This window comes from Acomys minous, assembly GCF_964271855.1.
Source record: "Acomys minous genome assembly, chromosome: 16".
Lineage (NCBI taxonomy): Eukaryota > Metazoa > Chordata > Mammalia > Rodentia > Muridae > Acomys > Acomys minous.
The window spans coordinates 40,667,584-40,687,700 of record NC_140498.1 but is presented as its reverse complement, the minus strand read 5'-3'; the positions used below and the strand labels follow the sequence as shown (position 1 = coordinate 40,687,700).

General features: G+C 49.8%; 1 protein-coding gene across 3 annotated transcripts in view; it reads left to right on the top strand.

Moving 5' to 3' along the window:
• The first annotated feature begins 3,155 nt into the window (after positions 1-3,155).
• PKD1 (polycystin 1, transient receptor potential channel interacting) overlaps positions 3,156-20,117 on the top strand; it is a 48,345-nt gene continuing 31,383 nt past the window's right edge. For all 3 annotated transcript variants that reach the window (XM_084761585.1, XM_084761583.1, XM_084761584.1), the window contains exons 1-2: positions 3,156-3,974; positions 19,996-20,067. In XM_084761585.1, coding sequence (XP_084617711.1) covers positions 3,760-3,974; positions 19,996-20,067 — 287 coding nt within the window. In that variant the 5' untranslated portion in view covers positions 3,156-3,759. The remainder of the gene's footprint in view (positions 3,975-19,995; positions 20,068-20,117) is intronic.

Sequence of the window (20,117 nt, the reverse complement as noted above, 5' to 3'; positions counted from 1 at the left end):
TACAAGAGAAATCCTGTCTTGAAACTCCTTCCCCAAAAAAAGAGCTGGGTATGGTGGTGCATGGCTCAAATTCCAGAACTCAGGAAGGCAGAGACAGGTGGGTCTCTGTGAATTTGAGGCCAGCCTGGTCTCCAGAGCAAGTTCTAGGTCAGCCAATGCTACACAGAAAAACCCTGTCTGGAAAACACCAAAATAAATAAATAAATAGCGGGTGTAGTTCCAGCACTCTAGAGGCACAGGCAGAGGCAGGTGGACTTGTGTGAGTTCAAGGCCAGCCTGGGCTACATTGGGAGTTCTAGACCAGCCAGAACTACATGGTTCACCTTTGTCTTTAATAAAAAATTATAAAGCCCTTATCTGTAAGGTATAAATGTTAATCCTCTGTAATCCCAAAATTCAGGAGGCTGAGCCATTAGTTTGAGGCCATTGTGGGCTACAGTATGAAAAAACAAAACAAAACAAAACAAAACAAAACAAGCCATATGTGAAAGCATGCCTTTAATCTGGAGGCAAAGGCAAGTAAGTATCTGAGCTCCAGGGCAGCCAGGGATACCTAGTGAGACCTTGTCCAAAACCACACACACACACACACACACACACACACACACACACACACACACAAAACGAAAAAATTGAGATACAACTTATCAACTATGGTATAGATTCTTTTATTTATTTACATTTATTTATTCATTATGTATACAGTGCTCTGCCTGCATAGCAGAAGAGGGCATTAGATCACATTGTAGATGGTTGTGAGCCACCATGTGGTTTCTGGGAACTGAACTCAGGACCTCTAGAAGAACAGTCAGTACTCCTAACCTCTGAGCCATCTTTCCAGCCGATATCTAGTACTCTTTTAAAGACTATTTAAGGGCTGGAGAGATGGCTCAGAAGTTAAGAGCACTGACTAATTTTCCAGAGGAGCTGGGTTAAACTCCCAGCACCGACGTGGCAGCTCTGTCTGTCTGTAACTCTAAGATCTGACACCCTCACACAGACATACATGCGGGCATATTGAAGCTGGGCATGGTGGCGCATGCCTTTGATCCCAGGGCTCAGGAGGCAGAGGCAGAAGGTCTCATCGGTTGGAGGCCAGCCCGGTGTACAGAGTGAGTTCCAGGACAGCCAGGGCTGTTACACAGAGAAACCCTGTTTTGGAAAAAAGCAAAAACAAACAAACAAACAAAAGGCATATTTATGTTTTGATGTGGATAGGTATTATCCACACACTCTAGGAGCTGGAAGAGATCAGGATGACCTGGAATCCCCTGGTTGTATGCTGTCCTGTGGGTGCTGTGAACCAAACACTTGTCCTCAGGGAGAGCTCTTCATTGGTGAGCTATCTCTCCAACTACACCCTCGTCCCAGGCCATGATGTGAGTGTGTGTGTGTGAGTGTGAGTATGTGTCTCTGTGTGTGTTTTGGGTTTTTTTCTTTCTTTCTTTCTTTCTTTCTTTTTTCTTTTCTTTTCTTTTCTTTTCTTTTTTTTTTTTTTTTGAGACAGGGTTTCTCTGTGTAGCTTTGACTGTCCTGGACTCATTTTGTAGACCAGGCCGGCCTTGAACTCACACGAGATCCACCTGCCTCTGCCTCTGGAGTGCTGGGATTAAAGCCGTCAGGCGTCGGCCACCACCGCCTGGCCTGTGTTTTGGGTTTTTCAAGACAGGCTTTCTCTTTGTAGCCTTGACTGTCCTGGACTCGCTTTGTAGACCAGGCTGGCCTGGAACTCAGAGGTCTGTCTGCTTCTGCCTCCCTGAGTGCTGGGATTACCACCTCGAGGTGGCACATGCCTGTGTGTGGGTATGTGTAAGAGAGAGAGTGAGAGAGAGGGAGATCTTGAGAGAGAGACTCATTAAATAGCTGGGTCAGGAGTGCACTACGTAGATAGGATGACCTTGAGCTTTGGGAAACTCTCGCTCTGAGTGCTGACCTTAGAAAGTTGTGGCACCATGCCCTGTGGGTTTTTAATATATTTCATAAGGCCGTTCAATCACTTGCACTAATTCTATAACAAATAAACTTATTGGCCCCAACGAAACCCTCACCTCTTTCCCTTCAACCTTGGGGCGCTCCTCATCAACTCATCAACAAAGTCTATGGACTTTCTTCTTTTTAAAAATTTATTATTGTTATTTTTTTACTTTACTTTTTTGAATACTTCCTGTAAATGAAAACACAGAACATGCAGTTCCTGGTATTCGGCATCTAAGCACGTTTTCAAGGTTTACCCCCAGTGCTGTGTTTGGACTCTTGTCTTTCTTGTTAATACTGTCTTTAGCTCCTGCGCACAAGGATCTGCAGTACTGGGGAGCTGGAGCTGCCTGCTGGGCGGGCGGGGAGGTGCGGGGACGACGACGACGACGACGACGACGACGAGGACGACGACGACATCTTCTCAGCACCTCAGCAGCTGCAGGGTGGGCTGCGCGTGGGGGTGGAGGTCATTGAGCTGAGCTTCACCCACTCCAGGTGAGCGCTATTTTGTGAATCACTTCCGAGCTGCGCTGCTGCAGCACCCTCTGGCAGAGGGCCATGAGATGACGCAGCAAGTATTTATTGACTCAGGTCGGCGGGACTCTGCAGGGACAGAGAAGACTTGCCGAATGGAAGCTCGCCCGGTGGGCACCCAGAAACTGTAGGCCGCAGTTTTTTTTACTTTTATTTTTAAATTTATTATTAGTGTAGGGTGCGTGTTTATGGCGAGGGTGTAGGGGCCAGCGGACAACTTTGTGTAAGTTCATTTTTACGAGGGTTTCGGGATCGAACGCAGGTAAAGAGGTTTTGCACGGTAAGCTAATTGATCCGCTGAGCGCTCTCTCTGTCTCTCTGTCTCTTGTCTCTTTGAACAGGATTTCTCTGTATGTCCTTGGTCATCCTGGAATTTGCTCTGTAGACCTAGCTGGCCTGGAACTCAGAGATCCACCTGCCTTTGCCTACCGAGTATTGAGATAAAGTCCTGCACCGCCATCGCCCTATAGGTGTTTTCAATACTGTAACTGACTGTTGATTGCAGAAGGCTGTGAGTGAAGAAACCTACTGACTCCGAGGAAGCCTCAACAGCCAGAGGACTTCACAGAGGAGCTCGGGAAGGAGGAGTGAATAGCCAGAAGCCCTCCAGTCTCTCACAGTCGTAGCGGGTAGGGGACCGAACCTTGCTGTACCCCGCCTACGCGGGCCCCGACTCACTGCAGCGCGATGGGTGGGGCCTCTTAATTCCGCAGTAGAGAGGGCGGAGCCTCCTCCACCCTCAAGTCTTGTCTACAGCTGGACCAGCAGAGCAGAGGGCGGGGCCTGTTCAGGCCAGCCCGCCCATGAGGCCCTGCCAACCAATGACGGGTATGTTGGGCGGAGCCTAGGCTGGCGCCCTTCCTTCAGGCCCCGCCTACTGCGGGATCCGCAGTGCAGAGGGCGGAGCCTGTGAATGCGGTCTCTTCACCAAGTCCCGCCTACGGCCAACTTGGGGCTCAGGGGCGGAGCCTGAGGACGCACCGCCCGGCGCGGCGCCGGGGGTTGGGTTGTAGGAGGAGCCGGCGCTGGGTCTGCAGTGCAGCGCGAATGCGCGAGCAGGCGGCCAAGGCCCTGCCTGAGGTGCGGCCTGCCCCAGATCGCCGAGCGGCTGTTATCCCGCAGACAGGCCACGGCCGCCGCGGCATCCAGTTTCGGGCCACACCATGAGGTCCGCGGGCCCTTCCTGAACTGCGGCTGCCGGCGCACGGGGCCTCGGGGAGCCGGGGCCATGCGCGGGCTGCGCTGACGATGCCGCCCGGCGCGCCCGCTCGCCTGGCGCTGGCCCTGGGCCTGGGCCTGTGGCTCGGAGCGCTGGCTGGAGACCCTGGGCGAGGCTGCGGGCCTTGCCCGCTCCCCTGCTTTTGCGGTCCGGCGCCGGACGCCGCCTGCCGCGTCAATTGCTCCGGCCGCTGGCTGCAGACGCTCGGGCCGAGTCTGCGCATCCCGGCTGACGCCACCGCGCTGTGAGTAGCCGCGCCGAGGCAGTGCAGGCGGGCAGGCGGTTGCCATGGCGGCGGGCGGCCTGGCTTGAGCATCACGGCTGGGTCCGGCGGGAGCGGGGCTGAGGTAGATAGATCGATCCCTTCTGGAGCGTTGCAGAGCTGTCGGCCGCAGGGCGTGGGCGCGGTCCCGAGTTCGGGCCGCAAGACGCAGCGGGGCCTGGCCGCTCCCAGGGCGAGGCTCCAGCAGGGATGTCGGCCCGACTAAATAAGGAAAACCTTGGACCTCAGCCGTCGTGACCCAGAAGGGTAGCCAAAAAATCCCAGTTTCTATGAAGACTGACGCCTTAAGCTGCTGGGTTCCTCAAACAGGAGCTGCAACAGCGGGTGGGGCGTGGTAGGAGGTTGCGGAATAAACGTTAATTAGAGACTAATTGAGATGCATCCTGGGGTTGGGGATTTCTGTCCCAGCTCAGAGTTGGCGTCTAGGGAAGGGTCTAGACAAGAATTTGATGGATGTGCAAGAATTGTCAATGCTCAAAGGACAAGAAAGGTAGGTCCAGCGGCTTGCAGGCTGGTCTTGGCCCCATATGGTGTCTGTTAGAGAAGTGTTAGGGTGTAGAGGGCACGATGAGGGGGGCCTCAGGTAGAGCTGAGTTATTTTAGGAACGTAGGGAGGGGAAATTGCCAGGAGGGATTGAAACATTGGAGACCTAGCCAGTTTTGCATTCTGAAACTAACAGGCAGATCACACTGAGAGAACTCCTTGAATCAGGCTTAACTAGGTGCTTTTGAAATAGATTATCACACTTAATTCTTAGTCTAATTCCCCGGAAGGTGGCAGAACTAGACCCCTGTTTTGCAGATGACGTAATGGCCTTGGAGATGTGATGTAATTTGTTCAAGGTATCACATCCTAGACATGATAGTTTGAGGTTTGGACCTTTTTGAAGTGCTGGGGACCAGAGCTGAATCAAAAAGGACGAGGAGGGCAAGGTTGCAGCCGTTTGTCTCAGAGCCTGCTGATTCCAACGTCCTCGATTTCCAGAGTCCTCCAGCTCCAGTAGTCCCCGCTGGAAGTAGAACTGGGCCAAATTAATGGATTTTCAAGTGCTCTGGACATGGGTCCCCCTCCTACTATCGAGCAGAACCCACAGAAGTATATCTGATGCACTCCACCTTTTATTTATGGATGAGTAAGGGCACCTCTCTTTCTGCTGGCTGACATCTCTGGGGGTCAGACCCAGCCCCTGCCGGCCTCTCAGGAGCAGTCAAGGAACCGAAGGATGAAGGCTTACAGGTCTGTGGGCTCTCACAGCAGTGAACCTTGAGCTGGGGCCCTCACACAAAGGGTTTTCTGAGAGCTGATAGCCTAGCCCAGCCTGAGCTCACAGGGTTACTGTAAGGAGACACCAGAATGACCTCATGTGGACCGACAGGTGAAGACTCCACGGTTTTCTTTTTACCTCTAACGCTTCTTCTAAGAGACTTAATGAGCTGTGAGAACCAGCTGACAGGAGGCGGAGGCCCCAGGGGCAGAGTGTTGAGTTCCCCCTGCTGGTTCTCCAGGCCAGTTTGTGTCCAGTGGGTTGTCTACCCTGAAGGCTACTGGTGATCGGGTGGATGGTTTTCTATGAGGACAAAGGACCTGGCCAAGACCCTTCTTAGGCGCCCAGTGGACATTGCCGCCTTTCTGACCATCATCAGGCCTCTATGTGTGGCTCCTTGGCAGGACAGCTGTGTCCTGGTAACAGCTTTTCTTGGCTTAAAACCACCCTACTGCTTAAGAAAGGTGACAGTACAGGCAGGGTGCTGCTACTTGACTGGCTTGAGCTCTACTGTGGAGCACTTAAAGCCTTGTTATTGTGAAAAGTATGTAGAACAGAGTAATGAGTTGGGTGGTGGCGGCGCACACCTTTAATCCCAGCACTCAAAAGGCAGAGCCAGGCGGATCTCTGTGAGTTCGAGGCCAGCTTAGTCTACAGAGTGAGTTCCAGGACAGCCAGGGCTACATATGGAGAAATCCTGTCTTGAAAACCCAAACCAAATCAAACCAAACCAAAATGAAACCCCAGAGTAATGAATCTCACCCTTCTTGCCTGTCATTCCTGCTTTTGTTTTTGTTTTGCTTTTGGTTTTTTGAGACAGGGTTTTTCTGTGTAGCCTTGGCTGTCCTGGACTCACTTTGTAGACCAGGCTGGCCTTGAACTCACAGAGATCCATCTGCTTCTGCCTCCCAGATGCTGGCATTAGAGACATACACCACCATGCCCGACTTCATGCTTTGTATTTTGAGCCAAAGACCAACATCTTATTCTTTTATCTGAGAGTGTTTTGAGTTTATCATAACACCCAAAACATACCTGAAATAGGGAATGCCTCCTTGCTTCTATTGGATGTGTATAGTACACATTTTTTTTTGTTCATCTCTCTTTTTAAAGTTTGTTTTGCTTTACGTGTGTGTGTGTGTGTGTGTGTGTGTGTGTGTGTGTGTGTGTGGTCTTTTTGAGACAAGGTTTCTCTGTGTAGCTCTGGCTGTCTTGGAGCTGTTGTGTAGACCAGGCTGGCCTTAAACTCAGATCTGCCTGCTTCTGCCTGCAGAATTCTGGGACTAAAGGTACGTGCCACCATGCCCCGCTGTTTGGTTGGGTTTTCAAATTTTGTTTTGTTTGTTTTTGTACTTTTTTGAGACAGAGTCTCAAGTACCCCAGGCTGGCCTTGACCTTCAAACCTTTGAGCCTCCTGCCCCAGTCTTTTTTTCCCCCCATTTTTCAAGACAGAATTTCTCTGTGTAGTCTTAGCTGCCTTGGACTCACTTTGTAGTCCAGGCTGGCTCGAATTTACAGAGATCCTCCTGCCTTTGCCTCCCAAGTGCTGGGATTAAAGGCATGCGCCACCACCGCCCTGCCTTGTCTTTTTTGTTTTGTTTTGTTTCCGAGACAAAGTTTCTCCGTGTAACCTTGGCTGTTCTGGACTCACCTTGTAGAGCAGGCTGGCCTCAAACTCACAGCGATCTGCCCGCCTCTGCCTCTTGACTGCTGGGATTACAGGCATGTACCACCACGCCCAGCCCTTTTTCTACTTTTGATTTATGGAAAAAACTGACTCATGCTGTCAGGGTCTCTGGAGCCTTTGTGGCCAGTGACTACAAAGCAGAACATTCTTTTGTGTTTTGAGACAAGGTTTCTCTGTGTAGCCTTGGCTGTCCTGAACTTACTTTGTAGACCAAGCTGGCCTTGAACTCACAGAAATACCCCTGCCTCTGCCTCCTGTGTGCTGGGACTAAAGGTGTGTGCCACCATGCCCAGAAAGGCAGGACATTCTGTTATTGAAGAAAGCTCCTTGGGACATCCACCTGACACTAGGTGTAAACTATTTTTTCTCTTTAGATGTGGTTGTTTTAGATCTATTTCTGAGTAACAGGTGCTACATATTTTTAAATTTCGAGTTTGAGGCCAGCCTGGTCTACATAGTTCCAGAACAGCTAGGGCTACACAGGGAAACCCTATCTCAAAAAGAAAAAAAATGTGAATGGTAAGTAGGTATGATAGCTTATACTTGTAGTCTCAACACTGGGTAATGGAGGCAGGAAGATTTTGGATTTGAGGTCAGTCTGGGCCATATACAGAAATACTGTTATATAAAAAAAAATTCAAGGGGCTTCTGGAGACTAAAGCACCAACCAAGGACCCTGCATAGACTGGACCTAGGCCCCTACACAGATGTAGCTGATGGGCAGCCCAGGCTTCACGTGGGTCCTCTGCTAAGGGGAGCAGGGGCTGTCTCTGACGTGGACGCTGTTGCCTGCTTTCTGATGACGTCCCCTGGCTGGCCACACCCCCGCCAGGCCACAGGGTGAGAGGACTCCCTCGGTCCTGATGCTGCTGGATGAGCTGGGGTGGGTGGGTAGGGGAGCTCACATTTCCTGAGGAATAGGGGAGGGGGGAGGGGGGAGGGGGAGAGGAAGGGAGGGTGGGAATGGGAGGAGAGGAGCGAGTGGACTACAGTTGGGATGTAAAGCGAATAAATATATAAATTAATAAAAAAATTTAAGACATAGAAAACAGTATGAATAGGTAAATCTATTGAGACAGAAAAAGATTAATAGGGTGGTGAGAGTGGATGGCTAAGGACTATGGGGCTTCTGTTTGGAATGATGAAAACATGATGAAATTAGTATGGAGAGTTGCACAGGCTTGTGAGGATACTAAAAATCAACAAGTTGTAAATTTTTGAAACGTGACCTTCTGGTATGCAGTTTTTGTCTGAATTTTGTTGTTGATGAAAATAAGCTTTAGCTGCATGGTGGTGGCAGCGCATGCTTGTAATCCCAGTGCTCGGGAGGCAGAGGCAGGTGAATCTGAGCCTGCTCTACAAAGCGAGTCCAGGACAGCCAGGGCTGTGACACAGAAATCTAGTCTTGAAAAACCTAAAAGAAAAAAAGAAAGGAAGGAAGAAAATAAGTTTTAATTACACCAAGTAATAAATATATATGAAAATGTAAAGAGTTTGGTCATTAGGAGGTCAGGTGTGGTAGGACGTCCTGTCATCCCAGCACTTGGGAGGCAAAGGCAGGAGGATCAGTACAAGTTTGGGTCCAGCTTGGCTTATATAGGGAGACAGCTCCCCCCACGCTCCCCTTCCATCTTGAGAGACAAAAACCCAAAACCTCTGAGGAAACTGTCTAGAAGATTCATCCTCGTCTTCTGCTCCTTCAGAGGCTTGTCATGTGCTTTTTGTGTCCTTTCTCTCATTGGTATCTTCCTGTGAGCCTGTGGGCTGGAGCCTCTTGGTTCCATTGTATTGACTATGAAACTGAGGCTCCCAGATGTTGAAGTGCTGTTTAGAGTCATATACTGGTGTGTCCAAAGAAGTGATGTGGTCAGAGTGTTTTACAGCTGATGTCCAAGCCTGGACTCACACCAGTTAAAAGATGGCAAAGAGTAGAGATGTAGGGCTTGGGGATGTTCGAAGCACTCATGGGGATCCGATGGATTGTTGGGGTTCTCCCTAGTTTCTTTCTCTTTCTTTTTTTTTTATGCCCCAGGGACGGGGGTCTCACTATGTAACCCTGACTGTCCTGGAACCCGTTCTGTAGACCAGGCTGGCTTTGAACTTAGAGACATCTGCCTGCCTTTGCCTCTTGAGTGCTGGGATTAAAGGAGTGCACTGTTGTGCCGACTTGTCACCGGCTTGGTATGTGTGCCCTAGAGGTTCCCCTGCCCCAGGCCCCTGTTTTGGAGGGAAGCACGGGAATCTGTTATCAGACTTGGGTTCATGTCCCATCCCTTGCAGTTCCCATGTGACCTTGGCTCAGTTTCCTTCCCTATACATAAATACCTTAAGGGGTCATACCTTAGGGTGGATTGTGGGTCCTTAGAGGTAAAGGCTTGTGATCATGGACAGGTTTAGGCACTGGCGCCCCTACTAACACTATAGCTGTTTACGTAGGTCCCTTTCTCCATGATTTCTGGGGGGCTGTTCCCTTGTCCTTCAGTACCAGGCACCAGGAAATGTACCTTAAGACCATCCTGCTGGGTTGCATGAGAGCCTGAGTGTGGGCACCGTACAGATAGGAGAAGCACAGATCGCTGTCAACAGGCAAATTCCTGCTCGTACCTCAGCAGCTAGATCAAGGGGACCAGAAGTCTGACCTCACTGATGCCTTTAACACTGGGAGGCTTTGTGAACCATCCCTCTAGCCCAAAACCCTTTCACCTCAGCGTGTGGTGTGGGCGTGTGTAGTGCAGCATGTGTGTGATGGATGCTTGCTCCATTGCCCAGACTGATCTTGAATGGGCCCAAGAAATCCTCTTGCCTCAGCTTACCATGTATTGGGACTACACGTATGGACCAAGGATGCTGGGCCCCCTCTAGTTTTCTGTTTTGCTTTTTGAGGCAAGTTCTCACTGTGTAGCCCTGGCTGGCCTAGAGTTTGCTGTGAAGCTGTCCAGGCCTCCTGAGTGCAACACCTCGTTTCTTTGTTTTGTTTTTTAATTTTATATTTGCTTTAAAATTTTATTTTACTTTTTTTGGGGGGAGAGGTTCAAGACAGGATTTCTTTAGTAGTCCTGGCTGTCCTGAACTTCTTTGTAGACCAGGCTGGCCTTGAACTCACAGAGATCTGCCTGCCTCTGCCTCCCCAAGCGCTAGGATTAAAGGCATCATCACTGCCTGGCTTTTGTTTGTTTTTTTCACTTTTTTTTTTTCCTGTTTCGGGTTTTGGAGAAAGGCTCCTACTATCTCATTCTGTATCTCTGACTGGTCTGAACTTAGTGGGTAGAGCAGGGTGGCTTCTAAGTTGGCATCAGTTCTGGTTCTGTCTCACTGGTGCTGGCATTACAGTGGAAACCAACATCCCTAGCTTCCCTCTTATAAATCTCAGCTCTTATGTCGTCTTTTCTGCACTGAAGGGCATATATGAAGCAGTAAGGCTGTGTTGGGATATCACAGGTCACCTTATTCTCTAATTTGGATGATGATGTGATACTGCCCTGTGTTCTGCTCCATGTGCCCAGTGAACCTTGGCTTGCAATGCTGGCTTCTTGAGAGATTTTTAGGAAAACCAAAATATATGTAAGCCTCAGTTTCCCCTTCCTGTTTTTGTTTTTGTTTTGAGACAGAGTCTCACTAGATATTCCTGTCTGGCTTTGAGCCTGGCATCAGTTTTCCTGCTCGGTGTCTCAATACATGGGCCACCAGCCTGGGCTTCCTCTTCTGGGTTCTGCAGAAGCACTCTAGTTTCTCCATCCAACAGTGGGCAAACAGTGTCTCCGTGTGGACTTCCTGTGTAGCCTTCTTCTGCCTTCTCTGGCTGCCATTTTGTGACTTCACTGAGTTATACCTACCTCCCTGATCTTTTCTGGAGCATAAGGGGCCATTCTGCTGCCTCCTTTCTTTTCTATCCAAAGTGTCTCTGCTGAGAGAGAGGGGAGCATAGCGACCCTGGCTCCTGAGGGAAACCCTGGCTGGGGTTGGGTTTCAACTGAGGAAGCCATTTTGGATGGAGACACATTTTCCTTTCTGGAACATTGCGGTGGCCAACATCAGCAGCAGGAGCCCAGACAGCCGGCCCGCCTAGTGCTCTGGAATGAAAACACCCTGCTTCTCCTGCTGCCGTCTGGGGTGTTGGCTGTCTGGGGTGTTCCATGCTTAGGCCTGGCCTGCCTCAGCTGTCCGTGTGGCTCCAGCTGGCCTGGTGTGGGCGCCACAGGGCGTGAGCAGTCTCTCTAAAGGACGAGATACAGCTGGAAAATGCAGTTCATGTCTTTTCTCGGAACACCTTGTTCTTTCTGGCTTGGCAGAAGTCTTCTTCATAAAGAGGCCTTGTGATGCCCAGGCACTAATTGCCAAGGAGAGGGGTGCACTTGGGGGTCAAGGTAGGCAGTGCTCACCGCCCCCCACCCCCGACAGTCTTGCGGGTTGAATCCTGGCAGAATGTGGTGGAACAGAGGCTGGGTCCTGTGGGGCTACCTTGAGAAAAGCTTTGTCCTTCAGGCACTGGCAGAAGCCAATTTCTCTTGGTTGCAGCCTTTAAGGAAACAGAGTAAGGGGCCACCCTGCAGCTGTAGGAGTAGAGAGGACTCAAGGGTCCTGAGCCCCCATGTTGCTGGTTCTTGCTATTGGCCATGCCTGATCCCCAGGTGGTTGAGATATGGCTGTGGCTGGACTGCGGCTCCTGCCCACTACAGGATACCACAGGCCCTAGAAAACTAGGGCAGCAACCAGTTCTCATCTGCCTATTGACAGACACCCTTTCAACAACTTGGACCTACTGGGTGCTGCAGACATGTCAGGTAGTATGGAAGAGGAGGCAGGCTCTCTGAACCCTTGCTGAGTGTAATGGGACAGAGCAACCACACATGGTCCTGGCATTGTGTCACAGTGCATGGACACCAGGAGGTGGTCTGGAGGGAGGCTAGTGGCTCCAGTGCTGCTTGTTTTCCTTTTTTTTTTTTTTTTAATCTGAATGAGTGTCCTCAATGTCCCATTTGTGTGGACGTGAGCAGATCTTCCACCTCAACTGGTTTTGTTAACTTGGAGTCAGCGGACAGCTCTTGGAATAGATATTTCTTGGGCAAGGCTGGGCTGTTCCCTCAGTATGAGGAGAACCCACTGCCTGGCACATTTCTTCTGGTTTTGGGATCTGAGTCTTTGATTCCTGTCCTTACCTATAGTTTCTTTTCTTTTCTTTTTTCAGTTTTTCAAGACAAGGTCTCTCTGTGTTATCTTGGCTGTCCTGGACTCACTTTGTAGACCAGGCTGGCCTCGAACTCATAGTGATCCATCTGTCTCTGCCTCCTGGGTGCTGGGAATACAGGTGTGCGCCACCACGCCCGGTCCTTGCCTATAGTTTCAATGAAAATTCTAGGCAGGTCATGTCACCCCCGGTATCTCATTCTGGTGATAGTTTAGTTGTGGGAGGACGCAATACTTGTGACAAAGGGTTCTGTGAGGACAAAAAGACCCTACAGAACATCTTGTAACAATGTGGGGCCTCTTCTATCCCAGGCCCTGGGACTGTGAGGGCCTACAGCCTGGCTGAGGGGTTCTCTCTGAGCTCCTTACTGTGTGCCTAGTCCTGGTTTGGAGCCAGGTCAGAGATGGGCCTCAAGGTGCCTACAGAGTGATGGTAGGTATGGCTGGCCTCACTGACCCATCTCCCTGGAAAAACTGTCGGTATAGTCCAGAGACTGCCCACTGTCCATACCACCGCCAGTGCGCTGGTTTTTTTTTTTTTTTTTAAACTCTCTCTTAAACTTGACTTCATTAATTTAAACATCATTTCCTGCCCTGGAAGCCAGCCTTGCTTGCCATAAATAGAAGGGAACAAAAAGCAAAGAGAACAAAAACAGAAGGAGGGTATTGGACTTCACTGGCTCTGCTGCTAGGCTACGAAAGGCCCGTTAGTGCTGGAAGGCGCTCAGCGTGAGGCCAGCCCAGGGGCTCAGCCCTCCGCCCAGACCCGAGACTGTGCCCTCATGGTGCTTTCCATTTCCTTCTGCCCTAGCTCTGGTTGGCGATATTTATGGGGTCACCCTTGCTGGTTGAAGGGACTCTTGCCAGGGAGAGGAGGAAGCTGGGCCTTGGAAGAGGACTGGGGGCTTCCTCCTTACCATGCTGGCCTAGCCTGCCAGAGGGAGGAGGCAGCTGGCTCCTGTGGAATGGTTACATAACATCCACAAGCGGCCCCTCAGAGCTGTTCCCCCGGAGCCCTGTTTCCAGCATGGCGGCCAGCAATGGGCTGGGGGGTGGGGGTGGCTGGCACTCACCCGTCTGTTGACCACATGCGTCTGGAATGTGCAGATGTTTCCTTTGGGGCTCCAGCTGGCCCTTACATCCCCCTACCCCTTACATCTAGACTGAGGAACGGGCACCTAGGCCACTCCTAACAGCAGAGGAGGAAGCCAAGGCTGCTTAGCTGTTGGTCTGGGTTGTAGGCTGTTGTGGGCAGCCTGTCGAGGGCCTCCTATTGCGGTTCTGGAGCAGCGCTGGTTCTCACAGCTGGCCCATCTTAGTAAGGGGTTCCAGTACTCAAAGTGACCCTCCTTGATCTCCACCTGTGCATAGACCCATACACTTGCCTTTGTACGCTTGCTGTCCTTTTTGCAGAGAGTTGCCCTGAGATTTCCTGCTTTCCCTATCTCACAGCATCACCCCAACTTGTGTAGCCTGTGTGTGGAGGTTCAGGGATCCCCGTTTCTCTTTATTAGAGGAAAGTTGAGAGTCAGAAACAAGATGTCTCTTGTGGGTGTGAGAGCCCATGATACACTTGGGGCAGCTGGGGTCCCTCTTATTGGGCCAGCTAGCCATAGAGGTGGCAATATTGGGATATGAGTAGTCCTCAGCCCCTTCACCCACCAGAGTGTCTGTTTTTGTTTGTTTGTTTTTGTTTTTTCGAGACAGGGATTCTCTGTATAGCGTTGGCTGTCCTAGACTCACTTTGTAGACCAGGCTGGCCTCGAACTCACAGTGATCCACCTGTCTTTGCCTCCCCACCAGAATGTCTGATCTGGAAGGCAGGATGTCCACTGTATGGGGTACAGAAGGTCTTTATTCACCATTCCCGACATAGTCACCCATTGCGGAACAGGAGAGGGCCAGCAGATAGGGCCAGCTGGAAGCACTCCACATCTATGTGGAGACTGAGGTTAAGTCCGTCCCAGTAATGCAGGCAGTATGAGGACGACCTGCCAGACTGAGAGATAGAATAGGCATCTGCGTGTCGCTCCGATGTGTGTGAATCCCAGCTCAGGTCCTCTCTAGCCTTAGCTGTGGGGCTTCTGTAAGTTGTTGGCTTAGGTCTTAGAGGGTCCAGAGTACCCAGTTGGCCCATGCCCTGTGAGGGTGTGCTAGCTAGGCTACTGGCTCACCTCCTCATGGCAGGTAAGGGGTGCTGCCCCTTGCCTCTGTGTGCCTTCTCCTAGGATACCTTGTGCCTGCCTCTGTCTTGTCCCAGATCCTTACAGGGAATCCAAATATGGTTCCTGGGCTATGGTGACATCATCTGGGAGGAAGTCAAGCCTTCAAAGATGGGGCTAGTCAGGCCTTGGCCATACTTTTAAAACAGTAATGGAAACACGGGAAATTTCTGTTCAGGAACTCTAGACAGGGACCTTGTGTGTGTCTCTGCCCCTCATACCACCCTGTCTGATGCTCCTGCTCTCCAACCCCAGGGGTTTGAGTCAAAGTCCTGTCCCAGGTGTCTTGTTCACCACCCTGGGCTTGGGGAGCTTGGTTGAACAGAGTCCATATATATGGCCCTGTTTCTTTTCTGGGTTATACCCCAAGTCCAGGTGAGGTCTGGGGAGAAGTACTACAAAGCAACCTCTTGGGAAAGGAGCCTCAGTGGTGCCACTGAGCTTGGTCTCAGTGGAGGACCTGGTTGGATAAGGAATTGAAGTGTTCTCAGATGAGGATGGTGCCAGCATCCTGAGGCTCATGCCCCACCTGGTTTCTTAGGTGACCCTAGCTAGCAGCCAACACTCAGGTGACTTTCTGAGAAGGTAAAATTTGGAAATACTAACTCATTTCTTTCCCTTTCCTCCTCCAGTCTTGGAGACTGGGCTAGAAAGCTTCCATGTTAGGGGCAAATGTAAGAGCTTGCCTATGTTGGTCTCTGTTCCTGCCTCACCAGCCTTTCCAGGATCACTGACTACATCCTGGTTTCTCCTAAAAATTGAAGTTTTCTGTTGTCATCACTGTAGCCACTGCAAAGTCCTTGCTTATGTCTAACTGATGTTTCCCCTGGCATAACCATTGCCTCTCATTGGATAGCGAGGTCAGATGAGTCTAGCAATGGGCCCAGGGTGGTGTCTGGGAGCATACTCAGGCATGGAGGCCAGGACAGGAAGACCCTGGCCTCTGGCTTCAACAGCTGGATGGTCATGGCGCCAAGTTCAGTCTTTTTCATGTCAGCCTAAAATCTGTTCATTGGCATGGTTCCTGTTGATCTTAATATGGGTGCTTTTAGTGCTGCTTCCATATGAAGGAACACCCTTCTGTATGACATGCTTTCCTCTTATAGGCTGATAGAGGACAGTGGGGCAGCCAGTATACAAGGCTGCTGTGTGTGCATAGCTAAAGACCACGGGGATTTTTATAGCATCCTGGACGTTCATATCCTATAAACTAGGACTTGGAGCTCTGCACCAGGCACCTATATTTTATTTTTTGGTTGCTTTTTGAAAAAGATCTCTCTGGCTGTCCTACAGCCAGCTCTGTAGACTAGACTGGCCTCCAACTTGGAGATCTGCCTGCCTCTGCCTCCCAAGTGCTGGGATTAAAGGTGTGTGCCACCACTCCTGACAAGGAGCTTTCTCTTAGGTTTTCTCCAATTCTGGGACAGGATGAAGGAGATCCTTTGCTTTTTTGTTTTGTTTTGTTTTTAAAGATTTATTTATTTATTATGTATACAGTGCTCTGCCTGCTTGTACCCCTGCAGCCCAGAAGAGGGCATCAGATCACATTATAAATGGTTGTGAGCCACATGTGGTTGCTGGGAATTGAACTTAGGACCTCTGGAAGAGCAGGCAGTTACCTTAACCACTGAGCCATCTCTCTAGCCCTTGTTTTGTTTTTTGAGACAGGGTTTCTCTGTGTAGCCTTGGATGTCCTAGACTCGCTTTGTAGACCAGGCTGGCCTCAAACTCACAGTGATCCACCTGCCTCTGCCTCCCGAGTGCTGGGATTAAAGGCGTGCGCCACCATGCCCGGCATGAAGGAGATCCTTTGCAAGAAGCATGTTCTTGATGGGATGTGATCCCCACCAGAAAACTAAGTGTAATCTTGTGGGGTGTGTGGGTCAGGTGAATGAGAGACTGAAGGGACCCAGAAATGGCCACTGAGTCAGGGTGATACAGGGTGTCCTGTCCTGGAAGCCTCACTGGACACTGGAGTATGTAAGCACAGAGAGCCTAAGACGTGGATGGCCAGGTGACTGGGGGTTACCAGGAACCTGGAGCTGGAGGGTAGGCAGGTTGTTGGATAGAACTTGACACTGGATCCCAGCACTCGGGAGGCAGAGGCAGGCGGATCACTGTGAGTTCGAGGCCAGCCTGGTCTACAAAGCGAGTCCAGGACAGCCAAGGCTACACAGAGAAACCCTGTCTCGAAAAACCAAAAAAAAAAAAAAAAAAAAAAAAGAACTTGACACTGGAAAGACCTAAAAGGGCCCAGCAGTGCCATTGTTATTTGGTTTCTGGGCAGAGCCTACATAATAATAGAGCCAAAGGATCTGTTATTAGAGTTGGGGCCTAGACTTCTGACATTAACACAGCAACAAATTTAGTAGATGAAAAGCGTGATTGGATTGTTTTCATCTGTAGCTGGCAAGTTATTATGAAAGCTTTTTTGTTTTGTTTTTTTGAGACAGGGTTTCTTTGTGTAGCCTTGGCTGTCCCAGACTCACTTTGTAGACCAGGCTGGCCTTGAACTCACAGAGATCCACCTCCCTCTGCCTCCCTAGTGCTGGAATTAAAGGTGTACACCACCATGCTTGTCCCAGTGAAAGCTTTCTTTAGCTCTTCCTTTTAATTGGGTTTGTTAGCTACTGAGCTACATTACTAGCCTAAAAGGAGTCCTTAGCCTTTGCTGAATAGTTTATTCATGGGGTGTGCAGCAAGGTGTGATTGGCCTATAGTTAGTGGGTTAGTTGAAGTACTGTTGCATTTCCAAGCCTAGAGTTTTGTTACTGTTTTGAGACACGTCACTACATTCCTGGAACAACTTCGTGGGTTTACTGTGTGTGCTGCCTCAGCCTCCTGAGAGCTGTCATTCCAGATGTTTGTTGCTGCGGTAGCTCCAGCCTGTAGCTTGGCCTTTTATTTTATGTGTGATCATTTGTGTAGAAGTTGCTTGTTTTGTTTAGAGATGGGGTCTCACTCTGTAGGCCTCACTGCTCTAGCACTTGTAGCAATTCTCCTGCCTCAGCTTCCAAGTGTGTGTGTTACCAGACCTGGCTGTGTCTCTCTCTTAAAACAAACAAAGCAACCTGATTTTAAAATTATATTTGTGTTTTGTGTGAGTCTGCCATGTATGTGCAGGTTCCTGTGGAAGCAGGAAGGGGGTGTGGGGCCCCCTTGGACTGGAGTTACAGTGGTTGTGAGCTGCCCAGTGTGGGTGCTGGGAAGCAGATGTGGGTTCTCTGGAAGAGCAGCAAGCTTTCTGACTGCTGGATTGTCATCTCTCCAGTCCATGGCTCTTGTCTTGATGCTTTATCTGTGTGCTTGCCCAGGTTCACATCTGTCCCAGGGATAGCGTGTTCTGGCTCCATCACAGGTTACAGGTGACTTGAGTGACAAGGCCAGGCTCTGAATCTTTTCGCACTGTAGTTGCTCTCATCTTGCTTCTTTCCTGAAGCTCTCAGGCCAAGGCCTTTCTGTGACTCCTTCCTCTCTGTCAGTCTTTCCATTCTGGTTTACAGATACAGCAGAAAGTACCACATTTCTTTGGTGGTACATGTTCCCACATTTCTTTACTTTTATTTTTATGATGTATTTATTTTATTTTATGTGTATGAGTATTTTTCCTGCATGTATTTCAGTGCCCCACATGTGTGCGGTGTCCCAAGAGAGCAGAAGAGGGCATTGGATCTTCTGGATTGGAGTTACAGATGATTGTTAGCTCTTAAGCTGAGGCATCTCTCCTGACCCTAACATTTCTCTCTCTGTGTCTTGGGGTGGGAGGGGGGAAGAAGGGGGGCTCAAAGGACAACTTCAGTTGTCACTTCTTAGGAATACTGTCCAGCATATGTTTAAGGTGGTACATACCTTTAACCTCAACACTCAAGAGTGGTGGATCTCTGTGAGTTTGAGGCCAGCCTGGTCTGTGTAGTAAGTTCCAGGACAACCAGAACTACATAGTGAGACCATGCTCAAAAAACCAAAAACCAAACAAAACAAAGAATAGTTTCCACCATATTTTGAAGTAGGGTCTCTCATTGGTCTAGAGCTTGCATAATTAGGGCAGGCTATCTAACTAGCAAGTCCCAGGGCTCTGCCTGTCTTTACCTCCTTAGTACTGGATTATGGATATGCCCTCCCACATCTGGCTTTTTTGTGTGAATTTTGAGGGATCAAACTCAGGTCCCCCAGCAAGCACTTTACAGATTGAGCTATAGCTCCATGTTCCATTCCCACATTTTAAAATTTTTATTTATTTATTATTTACACAGTATTCTGTGCACATGTGTGCCTACACGCCAGAAGAGGGCACCAGATCTCACTGTAGATGGTTGTGAGCCACCATGTGGTTGCTGAGAATTGAACTCAGGCCCTATGGAAGAATAGACGGTCCTCTTAACCTCTGAGCCATGCAGGGATACATGCAGGCAAAATACTGCATACATAATAAATAAATAAATAATTTTAAAAAAAAAAGAAAGAAAGAAAAGCTTGAGGTTGGTGTTGGAAATCTTCCTTGGTCACTCTTCCATCTTATCCTTTGAGGCAAGGTCTTTCAGTCAAACCCAGAGCTTGCCAATATGACTAGTCTCAGTAGCCAGTGTTTCCGAAGGTTCTGGGGATCTGAACTTTATTCCTCTTGCTTCTGAGTCAAGTACTTTAACAATACTGAGCTGGGGGCTGGAGAGATGGCTCAGAGGTTGGGAATACTGGCTACTCTTCCAGAGGTCCTGAGTTCAATTCCCAGCAACCACATGGTGGCTCACAACCATCTTTAGTGAGATCAGGTGCCCTTTTCTGGTGTGCGGCATCACATACAGACAGAACACTGTATAAATAATAAATAAATCTCTTAGAACAGTACTGAGCCCTGAAGTCAGGGTTTTGATAATTGCATATGCCATTACCAGCGCTGTGGTACGGGGTTATCCAGCAGGGCTCTTGTTCATTCATCTCATCTTTGGGCCCCCACTGCATCTTGGGAACATCTTGAAGACCCTCTTCTATGACAAGCTGGGCTCCACAGCCCCAGTGAACCCTGAACCATTTACAAGGTGTAAGGAGCTAGTCCTTGATGGTGTGAGACTCTTCTGTTGTAACCAAGACAGCCCAAGGCTCTCCTTTGGGAGAACAGCTGTGGGGGCCACGTGAAAGAATTAGTATTAGTATTAGTATTAACAGTAGTAGTAGTAGTGTTAGTAGTAGTAGTAGTTGTTGTTGTTTTTGAGACAGGGTTTCTCTGTGTAGCCTTGGTTGGTCTGGACTCGCTTTGTAGACCAGGCTGGCCTCGAGCTCACAGCGATCCACCTGCCTCTGCCTCCTGAGTGCTGAGATTAAAGGCGTGCGCCACCATACCCGGCCACTTGGAATTGTTTTTAGTGGCCCTGCTGTGTGGTCCTCAGTGCGGGGATGAAATGTTAGCAGATTTCTGCGGTCCCTATCTCTTCTACCTCAATTTCCCCAGATTAAGTGTTTCTCACATCTCTCATGAGAAAAGCCCTCTTGTGGACTGGGGGAATGGGATGGAGGGGACTTGTAGGGTGAGAACATAGCTTTGGCTGCTGGGAAGTTCGTGATGAGAACCAGGTATGCCCTCAGCTGGTCCAGAGTTCCTGTCCTGACCGTGATCACTTGTTCCCCAGAGACCTGTCCCACAACCTCCTCCAGACGCTGGACTTCGGGCTCCTAGGGAACCTCTCTGCACTGGTGGAGCTGTGAGTACCCCTCCTTGATATGCTGTCACACTAGAGGTAACTTGGGGCAA